General features: G+C 43.6%; 1 protein-coding gene across 3 annotated transcripts in view; it reads left to right on the plus strand.

The window, feature by feature from the left end:
* The window catches only part of MARCHF6 (membrane associated ring-CH-type finger 6), a 590605-nt gene that overhangs the window by 560192 nt on the left and 5688 nt on the right, over positions 1–24725 (plus strand). For all 3 annotated transcript variants that reach the window (XM_033929823.1, XM_033929822.1, XM_033929821.1), the window contains one exon: positions 11950–12085. In XM_033929823.1, coding sequence (XP_033785714.1) covers positions 11950–12085 — 136 coding nt within the window. The remainder of the gene's footprint in view (positions 1–11949; positions 12086–24725) is intronic.

The raw sequence follows: 24725 nt of genomic DNA on the forward strand, positions 1-24725 counted from the left end.
GGATCATCTCTTTGTGCTAGCAGGATCTGCCCGCTGGTGCTGCCCGGCTTCCAAGGTGGCCATTTCAAGATGGATTTGTATGGACATTTTTTCAGCTTATATCAAGAGTAGGAAGTAAATCTCCCATATCCTTAAAGGGGCATTCCATAAGGGAGCAGTTTCTCCTGAAGAAATTTGCAAACTGGCAACTTGGTATTTGCTCTATACTTTCACAAAGGGTGAACGTGGCGGCCAAATTGGACTCTGCATTTGGGTCTTCAGTACTTTGCGCAGGTTCATCTGTCGCACCCTAGATTCTAGGAGACTTCTTTGATACATCCCACCAGTTCCAGAATGATGCGTCTATTGCACTAGAAGGGAAGGTTCGGTCCTTACCTTGATTATCTTCTTTCTAGTAGATACACATCATTCTGGAAGCCTGCCCTGTCAGATGTTCATTAACTTGCTTTCTGTCTTAAACATGTTTGATTGCAAGATATCTTATTTCTGTCCAGCAAGAATAAGAATAAAGAAGACCAATGATATTGCGAAGGGATCGAGTATCTTTCAGAGCTCCTCAGGTAGGTAGGTGGATTGTTTGTTCCACCTCGTTAGATGTTTTACATGGTTTATCAATGGAGAGGAACACTGTATTGTGCTATGACCTACAACCCCCTCCATCAGATCCACCATATAAAATTCTTAGTCATGTTAACCATCACTTTTTTAATAATTCCTATCATCTTGTTTGCTTTTTTGGCTGCCGTCACACATTGGGTGAAAGGTTTCATCGTATTGCCTACAATAATACACAAATCTTTTTCTTGGCTGCTAACTCCCAAAGTGGACCCTAGCATCTGGTAACTGTGATTTGGGTTATTCTTCCCAATGTGCATCACTTTTTAAATTTCATCTGCCACTTGGATGCCCAGTCTTCCAATTTCCTAAGATCTGCCTGCAAGTTTTCACAATCAGCATGTATTGTAACAACTTTCAAGTTCATTTAAAATTTGATAAAACGCTTTTTCAGAAATTTCAAATTGATGAATAAAAATTGGGGAAAACACTGACACACTCCAAAGAAGAGGAAAGTAAGAGGAGGAACTACATTCAGTATAGGAAAGAGAACAAAGAAGGGTAATAACGAGAGGGAATTATATTGATCAAGGCTTGCCTACTATTTAAGTATTGATATCGAGTATACTCTAGGATGAATTAATTAATCAAAAGCGCCCCTAAATAGGTAACTTTTTAATTTCCCTTTAAACTTGTCAAGTGTTTTTTCGTCTCTTAACATGGCCGGTAGCAGATTCCAAATTTGAGGGAAGTGCCTGAGAAAAAGCGTGTTACATCTAGTGTTGATTGTTCTCAGAGATGGATCCTCTGATCAAAATTTATTAGTAGTTCCATCACATAGACACATCAATACCAAGAGAAATTTCATTTTTTCAATTGTTGCTCCTTCCCTTTGGAATTTGATGCCTAACTCCTTAAAAGAGATAATGGGCTCCTTTTACTAAGGTGCGCTAGCGTTTTTAGCACACGCAGGAAATTACTGCGCACTACGCTTCTAGAACTAACATTAGCTCAATTCTAGCATTAAGATCTAGCGCGCGCGGCAATGTATCGCGTGCTATTCCTCGTGTTAAAGCCGTAGCGCACCTTAGTAAAAGGAGCCCAATATCTATGGAGAAATTCAGATCCTTTTTAAAGATGCTTTCCAAGTTTGACTGTCCTTTTAAGGATTTTATAAACTTAATTTCAGTCCACTTCAGTTGGACTGCTAATTGTTACCCTGCCCTTTTGTATTTTCCTATGTTTCTCTCTTTTCTTTATTTATATTTTTGTAGTTCTGCCTTTTTCCTCTCGTTTCAGTAAATCCTTTGGTCTTCTTTGTCTGTCGTCTTAATTGATGATGTTTCTTTGTTAATATTTGTTCCCCCTTTGATTTTATTATACAACCACCTTAAAATATTTGATAAAGTGATATAATAAGTTTTTATTAAACTTGGGGCTTTTAGATAGTTGAACTTTAAATGTAATTAGTGCCAATTTGTATGTAATTCTGTGGTTGATGGGGAGCCAATGTGCGTTCTTTAGTAGGGGCGTAACATGATCAAACTTCCTTTTTCCTGTAATTATTTTTATTGTAGTGTTTTGTATTATTTGTAATCTTTGTCCCTGCTTTGTCCCTGACATTGTGATAATTGATTCTCTGTATCTTCGCTGTATACTGTGATAATTGATTCTCTGTATCTTCGCTGTATATATACAGTCTCTAGCATTGTGAACCGCTCTGAACTATTTTGTGGTATTTGCGGGATACAAAAATAAAGTTATTATTATTATTATTCAAATTTCATTTTGAGCTATACCTTTGTAAAGTAAATTTCAATAATCCAATTTTGATATTATCAGTTTAGTGTCATCTGCAAATTTAATCACCTCACTTGTCCCAATTTCCAAATCATTCATAAATAAGTTAAATAGCACCAGGTCCAGTACAGATCCCTAGGGCAGTGTTTTTCAACCTTTTTTGGGCAAAGGCACACTTGTTTCATGAAAAAAATCACGAGGCACACCACCATTAGAAAATGTTAAAAAATTTAACTCTGTGCCTATATTGACTATATATAAAGTAATTCTCTTGAATAGGAATCAAATAAACACAAAGAAAGTATTTTATAATTACTTTATTATGAAATATTAAGTAAACAGAATAGTGAAAAATTATAAAATACTTTATTCAGTGCGAAACCTGGGCCTGTTTGGCTGAACACAAAGCTGATATTCTGGCTGGAATCGAAGAAAGACACACACGTAGCTCTTCGTCAACAGCTCTCAGTCTCTCTCTGTATTTGGTTTTTATAGCATACAAAAATAGACAAATATATCCTCCATCCTTTTTATTAAACCACAATAGCAGTTTTTAGCGCAGGGAGCTGCGCTGAATGCCCAGCGCTGCTCTTGACGCTCATAGGCTCCCTGCGCTAAAAACCACTATTGCAGTTTAGTAAAAGGTGACCATATTGTAAAATATAGACAGCAGATATAAATTCAGAACTGTGCATAGTAAGTGAAGGGAAGTTTTCATATCTGGGAATTTACCCAGTTAACTATTAAGTTATTTGGGCAAATTCCTTTGAAAACTGTGGTAATACTGCCTCCACTTTGCTAAATTTAAAATAAAATCATTTTTCCTACCTTGTCTGGTGATTTCTGGTTGCACTTTCTTCTTTTGACTGTGCATCCAATCTTTCTTCCCTTCTATCAGCCTGTATGCTTTCTCTCCTCCACACCTCATTCCCTCCCCCAAATTTTTCTTCCTCTCTCCCTGACCTTTCTTTCTTTTTTTCTGTTTCTCTTCTTTCCTTCTGTTTCCCTGCCTGCCCCCTTTCTTTCTTTCTCCCTGCCGTTCCCCAAGCCACTGCCGCTGCCATCGGGGAACAGGACCCACCAATGGATAACAGGCCCCAAAGCCGACGCCGACGCATGCTCTCCCTGACGTCAATTCTGCAATCGGAGAGGAAGTTCCGCCCAGCCAGGCAGCGATTGGCTGGCCCGAACTTCCTCTCCGACTGCAGAATTGACGTCGGGGAGAAGAAGACTTATCGGCTCGATAGATTAAATCACCAAGACAAAGTGAGTCCTGGGTGATTGACTCACTTTGCCTTGGCGAGCTACTGGCACCCCTGCCTCGGGCCCCCTGTCAGCTCCGGGCCCCTGAATGCAGGACTGGTAGTACTGCCCTGATGGCGGCCCTGCGGCACACCAGGCAACATCTCGCGGCACACTAGTGTGCCACGGAACAGCAGTTGAAAAACACTGCCCTAGGGCACTGTACTGAAAATGACCATTTAACCCTACCCTCTGTTTTCTATCCAATAACCAATTCCTAGTCTACAACTGAATTTTTCCACCTATCTCATGACTCTTTAATTTTCTCAGGAGCTTCTCATGAGGAATTCAGTCAAATACTTTTTGAAAATCTAGATACAGTACAATGAATTATCCACATGTTTGTTTACACCAGGGGTGCCCAATACGTCGATCGCGATCGACAGGTCGCTCACTCAGGTGACCCCAGTCGATCGCAGAGCGGGTTCCCTTCTTCCCTTCTCTTTTTTCCCCTCCTGACTGGCCCGCATCTTGAAGAACGCCAGCCAATCAGAGTGCTGGCAGGGCGGGATGAAGGTCGGTGGCATACCAAGTGGGGGGCGGTCTGCCCCGTGTGCACGGCTTGGAGGGGTGCACAGCCGGCCAGGTGCAGGTCCTCCTGCCCTTCCTTTCCCCCTGTCCGTGCTTGGGGCTCGTGCCTGCCTGGTCCTTTGCCGCCACCCAAATGGTGCTGTTCAACTCTCGCGAGATTCGCGGGAGTTGACGGCACCATTCGAGCGGCGGCGCAGGACCAGGCAGGCGCGCTTGGGGCTCACGTCTGACTTTCACTTCCGGCGCAGATGGGGGAGCCTGCCAAGCTGACACAATTTGGGCGGCACGAGACAAGGCAGGCATGCTCGGGGCTCACACCTGCCTATTACTGCCGCAGCAGATGGGGACTTGGGCGACTGTCCAGCAGGGAAGGCTGCCAATGCTCGCTGGACAGCCAGGATTGCATCAAGGTACCGGGGGGTGAGGGGATGTTTAAAATACCAGGATAGCCATCTAGGGAGGGAAGGAGGGATTTTAAAAAGTACAGAGGGTATGATTAAAAAAGGTACTGGGGGATACGTAGGGGGATGATTTAAGGTACTGGGGGGTATGGGGGATGGTTTAGGGTACGTGAGGGGTATGGGGCCAGCCTGCCTGTCACTAGGCCTGCCTGCCTTGTGCCCTGTCACTGCCTAGCGGCAGTGATTTGGGGGGAGGGCAGGGAGAAAGAAAGAAAGGGGGCAGGCAGGGAAACAGAAGGAAAGAAGGGAAACAGAAAAAATGAAAGGGAGCATGAAGAGAGAAAAGAAGAAAGGGAGGCAGGGAGAAAGAAAGGGAAGGGACAGAGGAAGAAAAAGTTGGGGGAATGAGGTCTGGAGGAGAGGAAGCATACAGGCTGAAAGAAGGGAAGAAAGATTGGATGCACAGTCAGAAAAAGAAAGTGCAACCAGAGACTCATGAAATCACCAGACAAGGTAGGAAAAATGATTTTATTTTCAATTTAGTGATCAAAATGTGTCTGAATTTATATCTGCTGTCTATATTTTGCACTATGGCCCCCTTTTACTAAGCCGCAATAGCGGTTTTTAGCAAAGGGAGCCTATGAGCGTCGAGAGCAGCGCTGGGCATTCATTGCAGCTCCCTGCACTAAAAACTGCTATTGTGGTTTAGTAAAAAGGGAGGGGGGTATATTTGTCTATTTTTGTATGGTTGTTAATGCCTTGACCTCTTTGAAAAAACCCCGGAATAGGAATGATAATTAACATTTTCTCAGTGTACAGTGTGCTTTGTGTTTTTTAAAAAATTTTATTGTTGGTAGATCATTTTGACTTGGTCATTTTAAAAGTAGCTCGCAAGCCCAAAAAGTGTGGGCACCCCTGGTTTACACCTTCAAAGAAGTCAAGTAAATTGGCGAGGCATGAACTCCCTCAGCTGAACCCATGCTGACTCATTAAATCATGTTTGTCATGTTCCACAATTTTATTTTTTTATAATTGTTTCCATCATTTTTCCCAGCACTGAAGTCAGACTTATCAGTCAAATTTTTTTCCAAGGGTCCTTTTATAAAAAGTAAATGGTATCCTTATAAAATTTGTTTGGCAGGGTAAAATGCCTAGAATTGCTTTAGTATCTTTACAAAAACCAATTGCGAAGGGTGGGGTAAATTTTCCTAACTTCTATAGGTATCATCAAGCCTGTATTTTACGCCAGGGTATGTATTGGGTCCTCCCAGAGCTCATGGAAAATGTCCCAGATTGGTTGTATTTGGAGTGGCGGCTCATGTTTCCTTTACATTTATCTCATGTTCTCAGTATCAAGATGCCTAGGAAATGTAAATAAAATAGAATATTAATGGATACTTGGAAAACATTGTGTTATGTCAATAATTTAACACCTAATCCATTACATAAATCTACAAATCAATCTTTATGGGTAAACTCCAAGATTCAAATTGGCGGATTTAAAATCGTTTGGAAGCATTGGATTATTGCAGGTTACGGACTTTAGATGATGTTATTTCAGTAAATTGCTTCATTTTTCACAGTTGCAACATAAATTTGGTCTTAATAAATCACAAAGCTTTAAATGGTTGCAACTGAAGCAGCCTATTCAGGAGGGGTTCCCTGAATGGAAAATTCTTAATAATCAGTATAGTCTGGAATTCTTATGCTTTCAGGTGGATTTCTTGGGACACCAAGCTGCACAGTGGTACAAATTGATATCTGATTATATGAATAAAAAACCAAGAAATGGTCTTAAGCATTGAGATTAAGCATGAAATTTCTGCGTCTCAATGGCCACGAATTTGGTCTTGGAGAATGAGATGTACAATGTCTGCATCTATGAGACAAACTTGGTTCTTTTTGTTACATAGAGCTTTTTGGACCCCTGTTAGATTACAAAAGTTAGATAGCTCTAGGTCTAATAGATGCTGGCATTGTAATCTGGAAGCAGGGACTTTGGATCATTTAATATTTTATTGTCCCTGTATCATGGTTTTTTGGAAATCAATATGGTCTCAAATTAATTGTTTACTAGAAAACCATGTTGTTTTATCATATGATACAATTCTGTTTGAGATATCAATGAAAGCAAAAAGTCAAATTTCATCAAATAATAACAAGCTTTTATTAATTATGACAGGAGTCGCCATACAACATATTACCAGTAATTGGAAAAATTACAATAGGCTTAGCTACACATTTTGGTGGAATTCATTATGTCATATTTATAAAATGGAAAGATCAATTGCCATACATAAAGGGAATTATAATAATTTTAAAATGATTTGGGGGCCATTAACAAATTATTGCAATGAATAGACATCATTTTCCTAATGAAAGTACATTTACATGTAGGGGGAGGGTAAATAGTTGTTTTTAAGGTTTGATTAATAGATTGAAATATAATATATAAATGATATTTTGAATTAAATTACTTGTGGGAAGTGTGGTTGGGGGGGAATAAATTCATGTATGTAAAATCATAATTGTATGAATATCAAGTGATATGTAACAGTTAATATGATGTAGTATTGTGCACTTGTTGTAAGATGGAAAAATGAATAAAGAATTAAAAAAAAAAAAAAAATTTTCCAGATCTCCCCTGGAACACTTTTTAAAAATCAGTGTAACATTGAACATCCTAGAGAATGATACGGTGGATGTTACCCGCGGCTAGTTGCGAGTAGCCATGGATAACCCGCCAAAACGGTGGAGGGGGGAAGGTACGGGGACAAGGCCATCCACTGCCCCATGGAGCGGTGAATGGCCTTGTCCCCGCAGTTAAGGGAGGGAACGCATGCGGTCACCGATCGCGCGCAGCACCCACCCTCCCTCCTTCCTACCTACCCGAATCTATCTGTCTATCTCCCTCCCTCCCCCTTACCTTTGTGGCACGTTTTAAGGTTGGAGACTTGTTGAAAGCCGCCAGAGCGTACGTGCAGTCGCGTGCGTGTGTGGGCAGAAGCTTCTCCTCTGATGCAACTTCCATTTGTTTCAGAGAAGCTTCCGCCCATACATGCATGCGACTGCACAAACACTCCAGCAGTTTTCAACAAGCTAATCAAACCTTAAAACATGCCGCGAAGGTAAGGGGAGGGAGGAAGATGCATGGACCGCGCAAGAGCAGTGTGGTGGCCAGAGGGAAGGATGGATGCTGCAGGGATGGGGACATGGCATTGAAGGGGACGGCAGGGACAGGGCGGTGAAATGGGCGGCGGGGACGGGACGGTGAAGGGGACATATTTTTTTCCCATGTCATTCTCTAGAACAGTGATTCCCAACCCTGTCCTGGAGGAACACCAGGCCAATCGGGTTTTCAGGCTAGCCCTAATGAATATGCATGAGAGAGATTTGCATATGATGGAAGTGATAGGCATGCAAATTTGCTTCATGCATATTCATTAGGGCTAGCCTGAAAACCCAATTGGCCTGGTGTTCCTCCAGGACAGGGTTGGGAACCACTGCTCTAGAACACCCTCCAATCTTTAGGTACTACAGACGATTTTAACGACAAGTTACAGATCACTAATAGCAGATCAACAATTTCATATTTGAGTTCCTTTAGTACCCTGGGATATATACCATCCTGTCCAGGTGATTTATCATTTTTTAATTTGTTGATTTGGCTTAGTACATCCTCCAGATGCACAGAGATTTCTTTCAGTTCCTCTGCATCATCACTCTTGGAAAACCATTTCCGGTTCCGGTAGATCACTTACATATTCCATAAAGACTGAAGCAAAGAATTCATTCATTCTCTCTGCTATAGTCTTATAAGAACATAAGAATTGCCACTGCTGGATTAGACCAGTGGTCCATTGTACCCAGCAGTCTGCTCCCGCGGTGGCCCTTAGGTCAAAGACCAGTGCCCTAACTGAGACTAACCTTACCCGCGTATGTTCTGGTTCAGCAGGAACTTGTCTAACTTTGTCTTGAATCCCTGGAGGGTGTTTTCTCCTATAACAGCCTCTGGAAGAGCGTACCAGTTTTCTACCACTCTCTGGGTGAAGAAGAACTTCCTTAGTTTGTACGGAATCTATCCCCTTTCAACTTTAGAGAGTACCTTCTCGTTCTCCCTACCTTGGAGATGGTGAACAACCTGTCTTTTTCTACTAAGTCTATTCCCTTCATTATCTTGAGTGTTTCGATCATGTCCCCTCTTTCTCCTCTTTTTAAGGGAGAAGAGTCCCAGTTTCTCTAATCCTCCAGCCCCTTAACCATTTTAGTCGTTCTTCTCTGTACCCTTTTGAGTAGTACTGTGTCCTTCTTCATGTACGGTGACCAGTGCTGGATGCAGTATTCCTGGTGGAGGCGTACCATGGCCCGGTACAGCAGCATGATAACCTTCTCCGATCTGTTCGAGATCCCCTTCTTAATCATTCGTAGCATTCTGTTTGCCCTTTTCGCCGCTGCCACACATTGTGCGGATGGCTTCATCGACTTGTCGACCAGTACTCCCAAGTTCCTTTCCTGGGGGGTTTCTCCGAGTACTGCACTGGACATCCTGTATTCATGTATGGGCTTATCCTCCCTGATTTACCGTTTTGCTCCTTGATCATCCAACAGTCCCATGGATTCCCTCACAGGTTTTCTGCTTCTAATGTACCTAAAAAAATTGTTATGAGTTTTTGCCTCTTTGGCAAATTTCTCTTCATATTCTTTCTTAGCTTTCTTTATCAATGCTTTGTATCTAACTTGTCAGTGCTTGTGTCTTTTCTTATTTTCTTCATTCGGATACTTTTTCAATTCTTTAAAAGATTTTTTTAGGGTTCTAATAGCCTCACTTCACCTTTTAACCATGCTGTTTCTCGTTTCTTCTTCTTTCCATCTTTGTTAATATGTGGAATATATCTGGTCTGGGCTTCCATAATAGTATTTTTAAATAACATCCAAGCCTGGTTTACAGTCCTAACCTTTGCATCTGATTCTTTTAGCTTCTTTTCACCCATTTTCCTCATTTTATCATAGTCGCTTTTTCAAAAATTAAATGCCTCTAAAGTAGATTTCTTTTGCAATATCGGCTCAAATTTGATCATGTTATGATCATTGTTTTCCAGCGGACCCAACACAGTAAACTCCTGTACTATGCCTTGCATTTCACTAAGGACTAAATCTAAAATAGCTCCCCCTCTTGTCAGTTCCTGGACCAGTTACTCCAAGAAGCAATCATTTATGACATCTAGGAATTTTACCCCACTAGCACTCCCTGATGAAACATTTAACTAGTCAATGTTGAGGTACCGTATTTTTCGCTCCATAAGATGCACTTTTTCCCCAAAAAAAGTGGGTGGAAATGGGTGCGTCTTATGAAGCGAATGTAAACATCCCCCCTCTACTTTCCTTTCTGCCGGGTGATTTCTCTCATCAATCCTATGATGCTTACCGGGTTGAGGGCGGATCATTGTGGAGGATGTGGGGGTTGTGCGTTAACAGAGGACACTCAGCTGTAGGGCCCTGCAGCGCTAGGAGAATCCTTTCAGCTCTGCTTTCCTGCTGTGCAGTGGCCTGCTTCAGCTCTTTGGCCTCTGCCTGATGGTAGTGGTGTTTCATCGCTGCTAGTTTCACCTCCTGCTCAAAGTCTGACGCAGAAGAACCGAAACCAAGGCAAAGCAAAACCAGAGTCCCTGGCGAATCGGCTCCATTGGAAACGGTTGACTGTTGCACCCTGCAGCTGTTTCTTTGCCGGCAACGGCAGTCTTAACTCTACTCCCTCTCATCAGGAGCCTGGAGTCTATGGGGCCCGACATTTGGAGATCTTCTGTGGCCAGCCTGCTCTTCCGTCTTCTAAGATCGAATGACTGTCACTCTCTTTTATACTTCCCTCTCAGGTATTTTGCTTTTCTACCTGTTGTTGTTTTAAATTTTATATTTCATTCAGTTTGTACGACTACTTCTTAGACACTCTAGTTATATTGTAATCCTAATTTACCTAAGTGACTTCTACTTCATGCAAATTGTTTTTTACTCATTACCATTGTTAAAATTCTCTTTTTCTTGTTGTACTTATATTTTTATCACCGAATCTAACCGAAAGGAATTTTGCGGTACAGTGAAACCTTGGTTTGCGAGCATAATTCGTTCCAGAAGCATGCTCGTAAACCAAAGTGCTTGTATATCAAAGCGAGTTTCCCCATACAAAGTAAGGGAAACTTGCTTGATTAGTTCCACAGACCCCACCCCCACCCCACCACATCATATCCCAAAAATACCCCACCCCCTGAGGCCACTGGCGCGCTTCCATCCCCCCTCCACACACCCCCACCCCCCGAGAACCGGCATCGCCCACCCAATTCCTTACCGCGATCTGGCACCGGCACAGCACCAACCCACAGGACGTGCCGGATGATCCTGCCTCTTGCCATTGATCTCTGCTGGGCTGGGCCTTGAACATCTGCACATGCTCAAGGCCTTCTGGCTCCCGCTCTCCCTGAGAATCTTAGAGAGAGCGGGAGCTAGTCTTTTTTGTTGTTGCTGTTTTAATAATAATTATACTTTATTTATAGACTGCTAAAGCCGTAAAGTTCTAAGCAGTTTACAATAAGAGGACCAGTACATTTATTGGGATTTACATTAGAAGGATGGAAGGTTACAAAGTGATATAAAGAAAGATTGAGAGTTAACAGATGGCAGAAAGAAGTCATTAGGTCACAAGTTATTGAATTAGCCTCCTCATTGGGGTAATCCATGTGTTTTTAGCTTATGTCTGAATGCTAGGTAGGAGTCTATATGAGCGCAGTGTTTGGAGATGTATTTCCAGACTGGCACTGCTTGGTAAGCAAGTAGTTTCTAAGAGCATAAGAATTGCCGCTGTTGGGTCAGACCAGTGGTCCATCGTGCCCAGCAGTCCACTCACACGGCGGCCCTTGGTCAAAGACCAGCGCCCTAACTGAGACTAGCCCTACCTGCGTACATTCTGGTTCAGCAGGAACTTGTCTAACTTTGTCTTGAATCCCTGGAGGGTGTTTTCCCCTACGACAGACTCCGGAAGAGCGTTCTAGTTTTCTACTACTCTGAGTAAAAAAGAATCTATCCCCTTTCAATTTTAGAGAGTGCCCTCTCGTTCTCCCTGCCTGCCCTTTTTTTCAGCCAGTGATAGGTGGAAAGTCAAAAACGTTTGTGGTGTTGGTTTCCCGTTGGGGATTGGTTGGAGTAAACCTCTGGATCAGATATTTTATTTCTATTTATTACCTTTTAAAACACCACAAGCACCCTGGGCAGTAAAACCTGCAAATAGGCATAATTTGAGCAGTTTTATTGAATATTGCAGCTCTGAACTTGTAATGGTTTTACAAATATATTTACTTATGTTTTTTTGCAGGTGTTACATCTGAAATGCAAAACTTAGTACAGCGTCGCATTTATCCATTTTTACTCATGGTGGTGATTTTGATGGGAATCTTATCCTTCCAGATTCGCCAGTTCAAGCGCCTTTATGAACATATTAAAAATGACAAGTGAGTGACTGGTTTTAATTTTTTTATATGTTTATTAGAAAAGCTGCAAACACAGAACAACAATTTGCATTGTTTCCACAAAAAAATAGAATGGAGAGAACAAAAGATGCAATGAGAATATACAAGGAAACAAGTTGCAATTGTAGCTATAACTGATACAGGCAATAAGTCTATCCTGTCATTACAACGCAATATCAGCAGAGAGCTCCCCACAAAATCAAAATAATAATAGTGATTTAGGGTAAAAATAATATAAAGGGAATTGGAAATAAGAAATGGAAAAAGGAAGCATGTCAATATAGGAACAAAGCCTGTCCATTAGGCTCCATTAATTTTCAATCCCTTATACTATACCCCAAACACACAATCAAACCAAGCAACAGTCAACAGAACAAGTACCCTAGAAACAGCATTCAGGAACATACCAGACATACCACCCCATTCAAACTTTAGACATACTCTTTCATATCTACCTGGCTATAAGACGTGATCGAAAATCAGTGAAATCATGACATGGAGTGTGAGGAAGGATCCCCCAGGAGCAGTGCCTTACTTTCCGCCAGAGGGCCACCTATGGAGATTTCTCCAATCTCTTGGATGTGTGAAAAGTTTTAATTTCAAATTGAGAAATTTTGTGCATTTTGTGGAGCCATTGGAAAAAAGATGCTGCATTGTCTGAAACCCAATATTGTAACAAAAGTTTCTTCACTAGTAAAAGTGCCAGATATAGGAATGCTCTTTGAGGGAAGTAAAATCCCGCATTCTATAATGCCCTCTGATCCCCCAAAAGTCTCATGGAAAAGCCCTTTCTTGTCCAATCCCACTTTATTCCTGGACCAGTGGGTTATTTCCCTCTACCTGCCAGGACTTTGTAGGAAGCCTCAGAATTTGAGACTTAAACCCCTACCCCTCATAGTTCATCACTGTGCCATATCCAGCTCCTCAGTCTTCCTTCCTACAAGCCAGACTGTAGGAGTCTATCTTTTATGTTTTGTTTCAGTGTTTTGAATTTGCGGTTTTTGCCCTCGTACTATGAAGGTTCCCTGCAGGGACATCCTTGACTGCTGGAGATCGCAAACCTTTGGAAAAAAGTCTGTTTCTAGGGGATTCCCTGCTTTGCAGCCCCCTAGACAGCCTGCACTTGAGACCGAGGCTCAGGGATTGTTCCCTTGGGAGCTTTCTCACCCCAGGTTTGTCCGCTAGAGCGCAGGCTGAGCGGTTCCGTGGAGGCACAACTGGGATCAGATTCAGACTGCGTTCCATCGCCAGGTGTCTGCACGGCATGTTGGAGGATGACAGAGGTCTCCAGCCGTGATGGTCAGGCCGGTGGGGCAATCAGATTTGAAATCCAGATTTCCAGTTCACTGAAATAAAAGATCTCCCTCTGAGCTGTTTTCAGCTCTGTCTACAGTTTCTTTCATTCAGCACATGTCACAGTGAGTATAGGCTGCAGTGTTTCCCTGTCAGCACATGTTTCTGTGGGCACAAGCTAACAGCTTGAATGAGATTTGGGGGAACCTTTAAAAAAAAGGATTTTAAAGTGGCTTCCATGCATGCCATAGGCTCCCCACCCCCACCCCTAAAATCCTAAAATCTCTGATTTTGAGGGTTCTCAGTGGTTTTCTCAGACTATTTTTAGTCAAAACAGGCCCTCAGTGGCTATCTTGGATTTCTCCAGATTTGATTTTAAAATTATTTTTTATACTTGCCAGATTCATTTTTGAAAGAAAACCACATAGATGACCTCCCCAGGGCAGGATGTTATGGAATCATGCCTCATTTGCGGTGAATGGCTGTCGGATGCGCAGCTGTATTCCATATGCGAAGCAGCCTGTGAGGAGTGAAAAGCTTGCCCAGATTCGGTGCCTTGATCTCCATGTAGGGTCTTCTAGCGCCTTCTGTCCTGACCCACAAAAATGGTGTTGGGAGCCCTGGGGAGAGCATAGGTGACGTTATGGCAAAACGCAAGCATGTCTTAGGGGATAAACCTGGTAAATACAATAAACTGTCCTCATCTGGAGTGCAGGAGTCAGCTCCCACCACAGAGGATGGGTTCTCCCCGGATTTTGTTGATATGCTTTATCAGGCATAATTGCGGGGGGGGGGACCCCAAAACCATGTCAGCATATCTCCCGCCGACCTCCGTGCCATCACAGGGATCCCTGCGACTGTGGTTCAAGGTCTTTTCTCTTGCCTCCCTAGGGGGTGGCAGCAGGTACGCAAGTAATGCCTGCGGTTGCACCAGATTCACCTTCTATACCTCTGCTCTCACAGGAAGGCGCTGTGGCAGCTGCAGCTGTGGCAGATCTGGCAGTTCTCCAGGATCCAGGTCACTGCAGAGCCCCTGATTTGGGGGGAGGATCTCACTGTGCACAGATTTTTCAAGCACGCACTTATTGTGGATTTGATCTCTGAATCTCTACAGGCATTAAAGCCTGAGCTGCTTGTCACTGCAGAATGTTCCCTTATGAGTGACCAGAGGCTACAATCTGCCTCTTTTCCTGATTATCTGGACCGCGTTTGGATTCTTACGGACATCGAAGAGACTCCTGAGGGTCCCTTGCGCTGTGCTCGCACCATGGCGTGGCTTTATTCCCTGGTGGATGCCTTTAACAAGCACTTTGCTTCCCCGAAGGTGGATTCCTCGGTGGAGCAGGTCACCAAGCAATATTCAAGGTTTATTAAAATTTGATATCCCGCCTTATCCAAATTCAAAACGGTTTTACACAATTTAAATAACAATTTTACAACATTTAATAAGTAAAATAACGGGGGGAAAGTACAAAAACAAACAAAAATCTAACTCAGTAACGTAAAGACAAGACTAGACAGAATATAAAAAAATGGACTGACTGGAAAAAGGGAAAAGAACTACAATATTTAGATAGTAAAGAACAAATAGGGATCATACAAAAGGGAGGAAATAAGAAACGATACAAAAAAAATGCAGCTCAAGGGCCAGACCTAGTGAAGTCTTAACGTGTCCCTAAAGGACAGTCAAGATTCAAAAGCGTCCTTAAAGAGAAATGTTTTTAAATTAGATATAAAAGTATCTAAAGATGTAGCCTCTCTTAATTGATGCCGAGTTAGGTTTTTTTGTTTGTTTTTGTACTCCCCCTCCCCCCCCCCCCGTTTTTTTTTTACTTATTAAATGTTGTAAAATTATTATTTTAATTCTGTGAAACTGCTTTGAATTTGGATAAGGTGGGATATCAAATTTTAATGAACCTTGAAGTGCACTTCTCTCCCCAATGTGGATTTTGTCATTAAGCATCTGTTTGATTTGGCAGCCGCTGGTGTTCAGGTGGCATCGGCCTCTTCATGGCTTGGGTATGCCATTCCAAGCTGCACCATGATCCTGGCACTGTGGTGTTATAATCTCGGGAATGAATTATATGGTTGATGCCTTGTATGACATTTTGAAAGTCTTTGCTAAGCTTTCTGCCTATTCCGTTTCGGCTTGCAGAATGCTCTGGATCCTACAGTCTGGCAATTCTAAAGCAACCTTGAGCCGGTTGCCCTTTAAGGGACAGCTGCTGTTCGGCCAGGGTCTGGATGACCTTATGGCCAGTGTGTAGGATCGCAGGCTCAAGTTGCTGCCTGTGAATAGATCCCGCCCTTCTAGGGGTTTGGAGTATTCTAATTTTCGCCCCTTCAGCGCTCCAAGGGACAACGTTCTACATCATCATTCAGTGTTATATACTCTAACTCTGCTATTTTATTTTTTAGGCTTCTAGCATTTGTATACAGACACTTCACAATTGTATTTTTTCCTTGTATATACAGGCTGCTGAGAAGATGACAGCAATAACTTGACATCTTTACTCTGCTTCTTTCTTAAGCACTCTTGGCTTTCTTTCACCATTTTTGAAACCTCTCAATTGGGAGTCCCTAAATGTTCTGATTCAACAGTATCCTTCAAGGATACTCTACACCAAACCATCTGCTCATGGGCGACTATCAGCTCCCCCCCATCTTAGTTTAAAAGCTGCTCTTTCTCCTTTTTAAACATTAGAGCTTGCAGCCTGGTTCCATCCTGGTTAAGGTGGAGTCCATCCTTTCGGAAAAGACCCCCTTTTCCCAGAAGGTAGCCCAGTTTCTAACAAATCTAAATCTCTCATACTTGCACCATCGTCTCAACAACGCATTGGAACTTCAGAGCTCTGTCTGCCTCTTGGGTCCTGCAAGTAGAACTGGAAGCTGCTTTCAACTTTCTACCTAAGGGCCTACATTTGGTTTCCAGAACCTGCCTCCTACATTTTCCTATGTCATTGGTATCTACATCTACCAAAAAGGCAGGCTCCTCCCTAGATGCAAGGGTCCACCTTAGGGGTTAGCACCCAAGAAAAGAATCTGGATGTCTTTGTAGACAATATAATGAAACCTTCCACCCAATTTGCGGTGTTGGCCAAAAAAGCAAACAAGATGCTTGGAATTATTAAAAAAGGGATGGTTAACAAGTCTAACAATGTTATAATACCTCTGTATTGCTCTATGGGTTCAGTTCTGGTCTACTTATCTCAAGAAAGATATAGCGGCAGTACAAAACATTCAAAGAAGAGTGACCAAGATGATAAAGGGGATGGAACTCCTCTTGTATGAGGAAAGACTAAAAAGGTTAAGGCTCTTCAGCTTGGAAAAGAGGCAGCTGAGAAGGAGATATGATTGAAGTCTACAAAACTCTGAATGGAGTAGAATGGGTAGAAGCGGATAGATTATTCACTCCATCAAAAATTACAAAGACTTGGGGACACTCAATGAAGATATAGGGAAATACTTTTAAAACCAATAGGAGGAAATATTTTTTCACTCAGAGAATAGTTGAGCTCTGGAAGACATTGCCAGAGGTTGTTGTAAGAGCAGATAGCGAAGCTGGTTTTAAGAAAGGTATGGATAATTTCCTGGAGGAAAAGTCCATAGTCTGTTATTGAGATAGATATGGGGAAAGCCACTGCATGCCCTGGATCGGTAGCATGGAAAGCACAGTTACTTACCGTAATAGGAGTTATCCAGGGATAGCAGGCAGATATTCTCACACATGGGAGACATCACCGATGGAGCCCGGTTACAGTCCAGAGTATGGAGCACCATTTCTCTGGCATGAAAATGAGGCTTAGGGGAAAACACAGGAAGCACAATTGACTGATTAAAGTGAAATTCAGTGACAGCTTTTGTTAGAAACTTGGGTTGGGTGCGAAGAACCATCTTATCATAGTGAAAAACTGAAAGGTGGATCTGCCACCAATGCTTGTAACTCACTGACTCTTCTTGCTGAAGTGAGAGATATCAGAAAAACAATTTCTCCAGGTAAGAAATTTGAGATGTGCTGTAGCCATTTGTTCAAAAGGAAGTTTCATCAACCTGGAAAGAACAACATTAAGGTCCCAGACGACAGGAGGAGGCTTGAGAGGTGGCTTTACATTGAAGCGACCTTTCATAAATCTGGAGACCAAAGGATGAGCAGTAAGGGTGACGGGACAAAAACCCGCGAGACTTCAGCATGCCGACAGTTTGGCGCAAGACTCCAGCGTGCCGCCTAAAAGTAACTTTTAAAGAGCTCCGATGGGGTGTGTGGAGGTGAATCCCCCACTTTACTTCAGATTGTTCGCGCTGCCGTTGGGGGTGCAACCCCTCCCCCATTATAGAGAAAACTTAACTTTTTCTTAAAAAATCAGGAAAAAGTTAAGTTTACTCTATAATGGAGGGTTCCAACCCCCCCAACGGCAGCGCGAAGAATATGAAGTAAACTGGAGGGGGGTTCCCCACTCACACCCCACATTGGAGCTCTCTAAAAGTCACTTTTAGGCAGTGCACTGGTGTCTTGCGCCAAATTGTCGGCGCTGCAATGTCGGTGCGCTGAAGTCTCGCGCGCGAATAACTATGAACCGCAGTAAGAAGTTACCCTTGACTGGGAGGTGGAAAGCAGTAATAGCACTAAGATGGACTCTGATAGATGTAGATTTGAGTCCAGAATCAGAGAGATGAAGAAGATAGTCCAACACCAGTTCAAAGGAAGAAGGATTGTGATGGTTTTGCAGACACCTAGAGGAAAAATGAGTCCACTTTTGTTGATAACATTGTTGAGTGGCTGGTTTCCTGGAGGCATCAATAATTTTACAGACAGGCTGAGAGAGATGTAATTCAGACGGATTCAGCCCAAGTGATACCAAGCTGTCAGGTGTAATGAGCGCAGGTTGGGATGAAGAAGAGCTCTTTGCTTCTGTGTGAGCAGAGTAAGGAAAATTGGAAGAGGAATTGGTTCTTTGACACTGAGCTGAAGTAGAAGGGAGAACCAATGTCTGAGCCACTGAGGAGCTATGGGAATCATAGTGGCCGGCTCTTGCTTGAGTTTGAAAAGAGTCTTCAATACGATAGGAGTGGGTGAAAACACATAGAGGAACATTTGCGTCCAGTCCAAGAGGAAAGCATCTGCCTCCAGACGGTGAGGAGAGCAAAGTCTAGAGCAAAACTGGGGCAACTTGTGATTGTGGGGAGATGCAAACAAGTCCACTTGAGGAATGCCACATGGAGCAAAGATGGGATGGAGAGCTGCAGGGTTTGAGCGTCCGTTCATGAGGCTGAAGAATCCTGCTGAGGTTGTCTGCCAAGGAATTCTGCTCCCCCTGATTGTAGACTGCTTTAAGGAAGATGCTGTGAGCAGTCGCCCAAAACCAGATTTTTTGGGCTTCCTGACAAAGCAGGAGAGAACTTGTGCCTCCTTGCTTGTTTACGTAATACATTGTGACTTGAGTTCCAGGAGATTGATATGAAATTTGCACTCTCTGGAGTTCCAGTGACCTTTAGTCTGAAGACCTTTGAGATGTGCATCCCAAGAATAAGGTGATGTGTGTCAGCCCCTTTTGATGATGAGGTGAGTAGAAAAGGATACCTCTGGATAGATTGGAAGAAACTTTCCACCACTGAAGAGATAAAGTTATAGAAATATGTTGTGATAAACGATCTGTCGATTGGGACCACTGAGAAGTGAGGGACCATTGAGGAGTACGAAGATGAAGCCTGGCCAGAGGTGTGACATGGACGGTGGAGGCCATGTGTCCCAGTAGAACCATCATCTACCTCGCTGTAACAGTGGTGAGGTGAAACAGTTGCTGACAGATGTGAAGAAGAGTGAGCTGACGATCTAGAGGAAGAAACGCCCTCATCACAGTGATGTCGAGAATGGCTCCGATGAACTGGAGACATTGAGTTGAATGCAGGTTCGATTTTGTAAAATTGATCTTGAACCCTAAAACTTGTAGAAATGCAATGGTTTAGGTCGTCGCTAGAGTAACAGCCTGAGACGACAGAGCCTTGATCAACCATTCGTCTAAATAAGGGAAGATTTGGAGTCTGTGGGATCTCAGAGCTGCCGCTACCACAATGAGACACTTGGTGAAGACTCTTGGAGATGACGCTAGGCCGAAGGGACGCACCTTATACTGGTAATGACAGTGATTGATTTGGAAACAAAGGTATCGTCGGGAAGCTACATGAATTGGTATATGAGTGTAGGCTTCCTTGAGATCCAGAGAGCATAGCCAATCGTTCTGAGCCAAGAGGGGGGATAGAGAGTGGCTGAAGAGAGCATGCAAAATGTTTCTCTGACTAGAAACTTGTTGAGGGCTCTGGGATCTAAATTCGGGCACAGTCCTCCCGTCTTATTTGGAACTAAGAAATAGCGGGAGTAAAAGCCCTGATTCTGTTGGTCAATGGTATTGAGGAGTAGTAGGGAGTGAACTTCTTGAAGAAAGAGAGAGGATTGCTGATGGTTGGAAGCAGACTCTCTTAGAGGATGACTTTGAGGGAGGGTCGAGAAGTGAAGAGAAGAACCCTCCCGAATGATGGTCAAAACCCAGAGATCGGAGGTGATGAGTGTCCAGCAATGAAGATAGTACGGAGGTGATGAGTGTCCATCAATGAAGATAGTACTGAAGGTGACCCCCAATTAGCTGAGGAAGATCTTTTAGAAGTAGAACAGTGGCTATGCTCTGAAGAAACACGTCAAAAAGACTGGAGGTTTAAGCTGAGTAGTCGGCTGAGTTTTTTGCTGACATGGCTATTTCTGTTTTCTGGGTTGAGGGTGAGGAGGAGCAGAAACCTTGGCAGAAACCAAGCGCGGATACGATGAAGCAGGTTTAAAAGATGTTGGAGGAGTTGGTATGTTTGCTTGGGGGGATCTCAGGGAGTCTGATCAGTTAACTATTCAGGGCAATCCCCAATTTCCTCCCGGACTTGATAACCCCAATTTTGTACTTAGGACTCGGCAAAAGTTGCTCCTTCTTGAACATCTCCTGGATTTAGAGGGAAACATCAAACCTTGGGCATCCTTTCCCGAATTGCACCACTCTGGTCTGGGCAGAGTATTTGCTTACAAACAGATTTATCATTATGTTGGTTCCTTGTCAGTGGATGGATTGAAGTTTCGGCTGGGTCATAAGATACGTACCTTTTTTGAACAATTTCAAGATGATGGGCTATCGATGGCTGCATTGCATGGAGCTCTGAGCATCTTGAGCCCCCCCAAGTCTTACGACCTGTTGGGCTAGAGGTGGGGAAGGGATTTGGGTGTGCCTGTTGCTTCTCTCGATTTTACATCCCTCATTAATCATATCTCGAGTATTTCTCTTAGTGCAGAACAGAGGGAATGCCTATTTAGAGTGATTTACAGAGCTTACTTCTCTCAGGAGCAAGTACATAAGGCGGGAGGAGTCTCTTCCCCAATATGCCCCAAGTGCCAACAGGGTGTTACCGTAATTCATTTTTTCATGCTTTTTGGGCTTGCCTGAAGGTTAAGGGGTTTTGGAGGGCTATTCTTAGATTTTTGGAGTGGTTCTTTGGCCAATCCCTTTCGCTGTCAGATTTTTGGAGTGGTTCTTTGGCCAATCCCTTTCGCTGTCCCCGACTGGCTTTCTTCTGGATCGTTTTGAATCTTTTCGTATATCCAACAGGGGACATTGGATGCTGATGCGAAGGGCGGCAGTGCTGGGTAAGAAAATCATTCTCTCTGTTTGAATGCAATCGACCACACCTGCTTTCTGAGCCTGGCGCAATCGTTTCCATGGGTTGATGACCCTGGAACAAAGGCATGCCTGTATCACGCTCGAGCAGGTCTGGGATGCTTATATACAGTTTTTGCCTCCTAGAGCTCGGAGCTTGGTCCTGAATTCCTTCTAATTTGAGGGTCTTTCTTTTCTTCCTTCTTGGCTTTCTGGTACTCACCAGAGTATGTTTGATGGTGGGGTGTACGGCTGTGGTATGTATATATGAAAGTGTATGGCTGCGGTGTTGAATGGTTTGAACAACAGAGGGGGGGGGGAATTGTCAGGGGGGTAGTCGGAGGGGGAAAGCCTTTTTTTTTTGTCCATGTCTGGGGGGGGGATAGATGATCGCTGGCTATTGGAGAGTATCAGAGTACAGCTCTCTGATGGGTGTCTATGCTGCATTTTCTTATTGTCTTTGAGACTGGGGTTTAGGTATTAGGGAGGGTTCTTTCTCCACTTTGGTTCCGAGAGGTATGTTGCATGATGTTCCCATTAGGCTATCCTTATTTATTGAGGGCCTCTACACAATTTGGTGTCTAGGGAACAGGTGGGGAGGCTACCGGGGGGGAATAGGGAGTAACTTTTGGGGGGATTTTGCTGTTGGGGATGGGGGATGGGAATGGGGGATTTTCCAACATGGAGGAGGGAGTATGCTTCTTTTGAAATTTGTTGATGACTGATCTTAAGGGGTATATTCTGCTCTCCTATGTTGCACTTACTGTGAGTTTTGTAATGTGCTTTGCTCTTCTTCTTCTTCTACTTCTTGTTTGTAATCAATAAAAAAAAATGATTTGTACTAAAAGATGTTGGAGGAGTTGGTTTCTTTTTTGGCTTGACCAAAGAGTCCCAATGGGCTTTGTGGGTAGAGAGCTTCTGTGTGGTGGTATCTGTGGAAGGACCAAAAAGCTCATCTCCCAAACATGGAGCGTTAGCAAAACAATCCTGATGATTAACATTCATGTCTGAAACACATAACAATGCTAGACGGTGCATAGTCACAGACATAGCCGCTGCCCTAGAAGTAAGCTCGAAAGTATCATATGTGGAGCGAACCATATACTTTTTCAGTTGGAGAATAGAGGATATCAGTTGCTGGAAACCCCGCTGCTTGCATGTTGGAACATATTTGAGGTAAGCAGAAAACTGCTTAAGAAGATGTTTAAGATAGCAGGAGAAATAAAAATTGTAGTTTCCTGACCTATTAGCAAGCATGGAGTTTTAGTATAGTCTCCTATCAAATTTATCTATGGTTTTTTCTTCTCTGTCAGGAGGAACAGAAGCATATACGCTGGCTGAGGAAGACTTCTTTAAAGTGGACTCTACCAATAGGGATTCATAAGAAAGCTGTGGTTTGTCAAACTTTGTAGAGACTCCAATTTCTTAGGTGCCACTGGAATAGAAAGAGGAGTTTCAAGATTTTTTAAAAAAGTTTCTCTCAAAATGCCATGTAATGGCAATTTGAGCATCTCTTTGGGAGGGTGATCTTAGTCAAAGTTCTCCAAAAACTTTGCTGTATTTAGAATCAGCCTCCAATGGAATGAATAAGTCCTTCCCCATTTGACGGATGAATTTGGAAAATGAAATCTTCTCAGTTGGGGAAGAAGCTCTGGTTGGAAATCGGTCAGAAGAATCTTCAGCCTCAGTAGTGGATGGTGATGGGGGATCCGAATCTCCCAACAAATCTGAATCTTGTAATAAAGATGGAGAGTGATGCTGGCACCGTATCGGTGTTGGGGTCTCAGAGTGTTTAGTTTTACGGGAGACCTTCCAAGATTTAACCGGTGTTAGATCTTTGGATGACTGGGAGAATGAAGATTGGTGTCGAGATGATCGATACCTGGAAGTTCGAGTTGACGATCTGGAATATCGAGTACTATCTTTCCTGGTGGTAGGAAACTCAACGGTGCCGGTGGTCGGTGTTGTGACATGCTCAGACTTGACTGGCACCGGAAGAGTCTGAGTCAACACCGGAAGAACCGGTGCCGGAACTAACATTTGAAAATGTTCCTCTAACTCTTCCTTAAACAAGGCATCTGCTTAAGAGTAAGCACCGGTACGAAAGGTGGAGGCTTTTTTGTCAGTACCAAAGTGAAGGTGCAGCGGCATGGTTCGGTAATGAGGAAGCCGATCTAGAGACACTCACTGAAACCGGCACCGTGCACTTACGGGACTTTTGCGAGGTCAGAATGACTTGGCTCAATGCAGCTTTTACTGCGACCCGGAGAGAGAAGGGGAAGGCTTCTTAGCCGGCTTACCCAAAGTGATGGAATACTGCAATACCAGAGTCAGCGTTGGAGACTCTGCCAGTGTTGAAATTCTCGGTGTGGTCTTTATGGGTGTGGTCGGTGTCAGAGACGATGTCGGCTCTCCCTCCATAGCGACACCAAAAAGTTGGCACTGCTGTAGAAGACAATTTTTCAAAGTTATTTTCTGCAAAGAAGAGCAGCGCGTGCAGGTTTCAGGACAGTGCTCAGAGACACCAGCGGTGAGGGTCAGTCAGGGAAATAGCTCGAGCACAGCAACCGCACTTTTTAAATCCCGTCGACGGGCGTGACATGGACGGGAAGACCACCTCTGCTAAATTAAACGCGATGGCTGAGACAAATGAAAAGGCCCTGCTGGACCAAAAGCCCGTCAACAGCGAAAAGGGAAAAGAAAATTTTTTTTTATAGTTTATTAATTAACATAAAAGAAAAAAAGAGAATGAATGACTGAAAAGTCACAAATCGCTAGAGCGGGAAGGCAGAAAAATTTCAACATTCATTGAAACGTGACTTCTTAGCTCCACGGAAACTGAGGGACCATGCACTTACGTCGGGCGGGAAGGCACTCGCGCATGCGCAGTGCGGGATGTTGTTAACTTTATAAAGTCTTAAAGTGGTGATGCACTTTTCAAGTGTCCATACCGGGGCTCCATCGGTGACATCACCCATGTGTGAGAATATGCTGCCTGCTTGTCCTGGGATAATGTTGCTACTGTTTGGGTTTTTGCCAGGTACTAGTGACCTGGATTGGCCACCATAAGGATGGGTTACTGGGCTAGATGGACCATTGGTCTGACCCAGTAAGGCTAATCTTATGTTCATATGTTATGGATCTGGCAGTAGTCTGAAGACTCATCCTCTAAGGCAGTGGTGTCCAATGTCGGTCCTCGAGGGCCGCAATCCAGTCGGGTTTTCAGGATTTCCTCAATGAATATGCATGAGATCTATTAGCATACAATGAAAGCAGTGCATGCAAATAGATCTCATGCATATTAATTGGGGAAATCCTGAAAACCCGACTGGATTGCGGCCCTCGAGGACTGACATTGGACACCCCCTGCTCTAAGGCAACCCTGAGAAAGTTGCCCTTCCGAGGGTAGTTGTTTGGCAGAGGTCTAGATGACGTTATGGCTGGCATTCAGGACCGTAAGCCTAAGACATTGCAAGATAGCAGACCCCGTCCCCTGAGGGGTTCAGGATGCCATAGCTTTCATCCCTCACAGTGCTCGCATCCTTTCTATGGGGGCTTCTTGGGTACACACTCATGCCAGGCTGTAGTTCGGGGGTACTCGATGCCAGCCGGCATCCAGGAGCCATCTGGCGGCGGCCTCCAAG

Source organism: Geotrypetes seraphini, chromosome 2 (assembly GCF_902459505.1).
Source record: "Geotrypetes seraphini chromosome 2, aGeoSer1.1, whole genome shotgun sequence".
Taxonomy (NCBI): domain Eukaryota; kingdom Metazoa; phylum Chordata; class Amphibia; order Gymnophiona; family Dermophiidae; genus Geotrypetes; species Geotrypetes seraphini.